Source organism: Eriocheir sinensis, chromosome 14 (assembly GCF_024679095.1).
Source record: "Eriocheir sinensis breed Jianghai 21 chromosome 14, ASM2467909v1, whole genome shotgun sequence".
NCBI lineage: Eukaryota > Metazoa > Arthropoda > Malacostraca > Decapoda > Varunidae > Eriocheir > Eriocheir sinensis.
In genome coordinates, this window is record NC_066522.1 from 17,249,362 (window position 1) to 17,254,527 (window position 5,166).

Sequence of the window (5,166 nt, forward strand, 5' to 3'; positions counted from 1 at the left end):
CAGCTGGCATTATTACCTCACATGTATTGTATCTGATTTAGTTTTGTCACTTAAACAATAACTGAAATGCTGTTTGAATCTTACTATCACAAGTTTGAGTCAGTATAGAATTTGTCTCCTCATTTTTTTCACAAGCTCCCTCGCCTCCAGTTGGAACGAACAAATTTTTCATATCGCCTGTCACGCCGATGAAGATTCAGAAAATACACCTGAGAACATCATTGCGTGAATATCATAGACTTATTGAATTTTGGGAACAATAACAACAAGTGACTGAATAAATGATTTGAGTGGCACTTAGAAAAAAAAAACGAAAAAAAAAACCGCCTCTACTATTTTTGGGGCAGAGAAATGATGCTTGGCCCCAAATAACTATTCAGACACGCACCCTCACTCAATATGAGCTTCCATAAAGCTGAAAAGATATTTTTTGAATTGATAGAACTACAATAAGGTAAACTAATAACAAATATCATTGATTCATACCACTGATCACAAGTTATTTTGAGATCAGTGATTCATACCTTGGGTTTATGGAATTATTCCTCTCTTCTTTCGAGTTCTGAGTTCATTGGTGTCCCAGCACATGATAAAAAAAAAAAACAGAAGGGAATACGTACACTGTCAGTATAAACCTCTACACAGGCTAATAGAAATATATGTTAACTTTGAAAAGGCTAATAATAAGGAAGTACAGTAAAGCGACAAACTTCAGTATGACAGAGGCTCTACACGCCGACCTGATTCCTTTTACTTTACTTTACTGTGTGTGTGTGTGTGTGTGTGTGTGTGTGTGTTCATGAAGTAAAGGTTTTTCTCAATTAATAAACTTTGTTTTATTAACCAAAGGAGGACTATATAAAAACATACAAACAAGAATATCCATTAACAGCTTATTTTTATCATTGTAGTCATTCCTACATAAAAAAAACACAATAAAATATACAATAAAAATATTGAAAAATACCTTTCCTAGGAGTCAAGAACTAATAAATAACAGGAAAAAATTCTTAATCTGTTCCTTCTAGTATTCTTTTCAATAGTCAAGGTTAAAAGACAAAAAAAGTATATATTGGTATCATTCATGAAGAGCTCTCTCTCTCTCTCTCTCTCTCTCTCTCTCTCTGACATTATAGAGAAAACCCAGACAAAGATAACATACTGCTATTAATGAAAAAAAAATCGCTTCCTCTCAACATCTCTAGAGCGCCACAGTGTCCCTGGCGAGGGCGGAGGTGAGGGTGGTGAGGATGGAGGGAGGGAGCCCCGCCCCCGACACGTCTTCCTGCTCAAGACACGCCAGTCCTGAGAACGACCCACCCAGTCTCAGAAGGGTGGCAACCTCTGCGGAAAAAACTAGATTAATAGATAAGGCTACATAGATAGACTGCATTTATATCAATACCAACACGCATTTATATATATACATACACATACACAAACTTGGAATGGACTGAATGAAGAGATACTAGCGGCAAGAAGTGTATGTCAACTGAAGGGAAGAATAGATAAGTACAGACATGTAAAAAGGACCATACATGTGTAGTAGGCCCTCCATACTATAATCCTCCCCCCCCCCCCCTCCCACATAACCACACACGCACACACTTACGAGCGGGAGAAATGCCCAGAGGACCAGCCAGGGCGTAGGGCGAGACAGGGCTGGCCAGAACATTCTCCACCACACCTGCTAGCCGGCGATACACAACTCCATCACGCCCACCGCCCACTGCCTGTGACAGATAAATAGATATTGATAGATAGATAAGTAGATAGATAGTGAGAATCTTTATCAAACTGCAATGGTAATCTCTCCAAGCAAGTTTCCACGCAGTCCCCCGGCCTCTTCATCCTATAGGCTATATAAACTCCTCTTCTTCCTTCCCCTATTACTACACACTACTACGGCGACGACAATGATGAAGAAGAATAAGAACAACAAGAAGTAACAAGAAAAAATCAAGAAAACAAGGAAAAAACAATAAAAAGACTACTACTTCGGCCTATTTCTCCTACTACAACACTCCGCCCGCCCACTAACCTTAGCAAGCAGGTGTAGGTGGGCGGCCGCTTGTGCCTCTCCGTGGGCGGGCAGCAGAAGGGGTGGGTGGGGTAGAAGGCGGATCTGCAGGGCGCACATCACCCCGCCCACCTCCTCCTGCCCAAACACCGCCCCCACCAGTACCACCACGCCGCCCACATGCACGCGGGTGAAGGCTCGAACTCTGAGGGGGGGTGGAGGGGGATGAGGAGGGGGGGTGAGGGTTTGCAAGTTGGGGCAAGGATGTGTTTGAGTCTATGTGGGTATGAGCGGGGAGGAGAATGCGTATGTGTGGGGATAACGATGAAAAATAATAACAGTAGTGATAATAATGATAATCACAATAACAACAACAAAATAATAATAATAATAATAATAATAATAATAATAATAATAATAATAATAATAATAATAATAATAATAAAAATAATAATAAGAAAAATAAGAAAAATAGTGACAAAGCCATTTATCCTGGTAACTATGAAATTATTAATAAGAGACCATGAATTTTATATATTTTCTTCTAGACAAAAAAATATAATAGATTTTCCCTACTACTACTACTACTACTACTACTACTACTACTACTACTACTACTACTAACCTTTCAACAAGCTCGTCCAGACTTTCCTCCTTGAAGGTGGAGGTGGACGTGGAGGCAGAGGAGGTGGAGGAGGAGGGGAGGGGAACAATAAGGACAGCCACTCCACAAGTCGGCAAGATAGCACTATCTTTGGGGGTGGAATGGCTCACTGAGAGAGAGAGAGAGAGAGAGAGAGAGAGAGAGAGAGAGAGAGAGAGAGAGAGAGATAATAATTAGAATAAGCTAACTTTCCTCTTAATAATAATAATAATAATAATAATAATAATAATAATAATAATAATAATAATAATAATAATAATAATAATAATAATCTCATGTGTTAGGCTAATATAATGATAAATATCACATCAATTTATCCCATTAATAAAAAAAATGCTTCTTGACAAAATAATACAATAATGAAATATTATATGTATAGCCTACTAAATTAAAATTTACCCCCCCTCATGATAAATGAAAAAAAAAAAACTACTCCACATTCACACACGTAAACAAGCTAATTCTATCCTAACATATTATAAGAATAAGATAATGATTACCTCATAACTGATAAAAATGAGTGTGCCTAAACATATAGCCTAACTCTCAAATTGATAAAAAAAAAAAAAAGTTTGTCACCTCGTCGTACAAGTAGAACAAAATAAATAAAAAAAAACATCTATTTTTTTCTTTAACAAACAGGTAAAACAAAGGCATTTCTCCCCTCGTCTCTAATTCCAAACCCGCTGGCGAGGTAGAAGATGTGAGGAGGCTGACAAAACTCAACTAAAAATCTCATAAAACAAAATACTACCAATAATATAAAGTCTACCATAAATAACATCATAAATAAAGGCATTTCTCATTTTAAACCCGATGACGAGAACGTCCGTGAGGGAAGGTCAAACAAGCACACCCTTAATGCAAAACAGAACTAAGAATAATATAAAGTCTACCATAAATAAAATCATCAATAAATAAGTAAAACAAAGGTATTTCTCCCCTCACCTCTAATCTTAAACCCGCTGGCGAGGTAGGTGTGAGGAGGCTGACAAAACACAACTAAAAATCTCATAAAACAAAATACAACCAATAACATAAAGTCTACCATAAATAAAAATCATCAATAAATAGGTAAAACAAAGGTATTTCTCCCCCACCTCTAATCTTAAACCCGCTGGCGAGGTAGTCCATGAGGGAGGGTCTGACGAGGCTGGCGTTGAGGATGAGGGGCACGTGGTTGTTAATGCCCTCCCTGCCCCCCCGGCCCTCCTGCAGGACTCCCCTCGCTCCTCCTGGCGTCATGAAGGATCCCCCCTTTGCCCCGCCCTCGCGTCCTGCAGCCGCCATCACCGTGGGGAATAGTTTAGTAGAGGAATAAAGGGATGGAGGTGAACTTGAATGGCGGTGTGTGTGTGTGTGTGTGTGTTGGCGGGAAAGGCCGTGGGATGCAAGCCTATTGGATGTTGTTGGGTGTTATTATTATTATTATTATTATTATTATTATTATTATTATTATTATTATTATTATTATTATTATTATATTTTTTATACTACTACTGCTACTACTCTTACTACTACTCTTAGGCTACCATTATTATCTGCCTTTGGATAGTAAAATATGCCATTGATACTACCTCATAAGAGTTCAAGTAGCTAAAAGTCTTCCTGTAATTATACCAGTGCTAGCTCATTACTCTGCCTAGAATTATTTACCTTTATTTAAACAGCCTAAAAGTATACATTAACAGTAAGATGCCTTTGCTTGGTTCTAGAGATCCCCCTCAAGAATATCAGATTGCTTATATATAGTATTATTTTATAGTATATATCATTTTGCCTTTGTGCTGCCTGTAGTTGTAGTACTATGTGTGAGGATAGCTTTGATGCTTGCCCAGACACATAGGATGAGGGATGCTGTAAACTGGAAATCTGAGGGAGTATATAAGAGAAAAAGGAGACAATGAAAGATGTAAACTGTAGAAAAGGGAACAGCGCACATAATTAACGCCTCATCTAGCCTCCTCACCTCACTGAATCCTACAGCATCCCATCCATGAACAAGGACTTTGGAGACACACAGTACACCACACTGCTGACTCATGGCATCCTGAAGTGGGGTGCAGGAGGGGCTGAGGTGCCAGGGTAAGTGTTGTTAAGTGGCCTCTCCAATAGTGACCTTTTGCTCATCGGTGGTCCAGTTGGTATGCTGCCCACCTTGAATCTGAAGACCCAGGTTCGATTCCTGCACAGTGGTCTACATTTCAAGAGGTATCAGGTACTGAGTTATTATAGCTTCTCTGATAATACAAAATGAATGTTTGTATATACTGAGAATTATTACTGTATTCTTAGGGAGATCATTTTCTTTGCTGGAAGTTTCAAGTAAAAGACACTTCTAAAAAAAAATTGGGATATTAGAGGAAATTAGTTTTTATGATTTTACTTGATGACGATCACAGTTAATGTACATACACCTGGTAACTTTGGTATGTATGACAACAGTTAAATGAAAGAAAACATGGACAATGAAAGTCTCTAC

At 38.5% G+C, this 5,166-nt stretch overlaps 1 protein-coding gene across 1 annotated transcript; it reads right to left on the minus strand.

Annotated features, from left to right (window-relative positions):
* Positions 1-879: 879 nt before the first annotated feature.
* On the minus strand, positions 880-4,084 carry LOC126998580 (uncharacterized). The gene is made up of 5 exons (XM_050860402.1): positions 3,785-4,084; positions 2,646-2,793; positions 2,042-2,225; positions 1,613-1,733; positions 880-1,344 (listed from the first exon to the last, which is right to left on the minus strand). Exons 1-5 carry the CDS (start codon positions 3,972-3,974, stop codon positions 1,202-1,204), a joined length of 786 nt encoding a protein of 261 aa, XP_050716359.1. The 5' UTR covers positions 3,975-4,084; the 3' UTR covers positions 880-1,201.
* Positions 4,085-5,166: the final 1,082 nt, after the last annotated feature.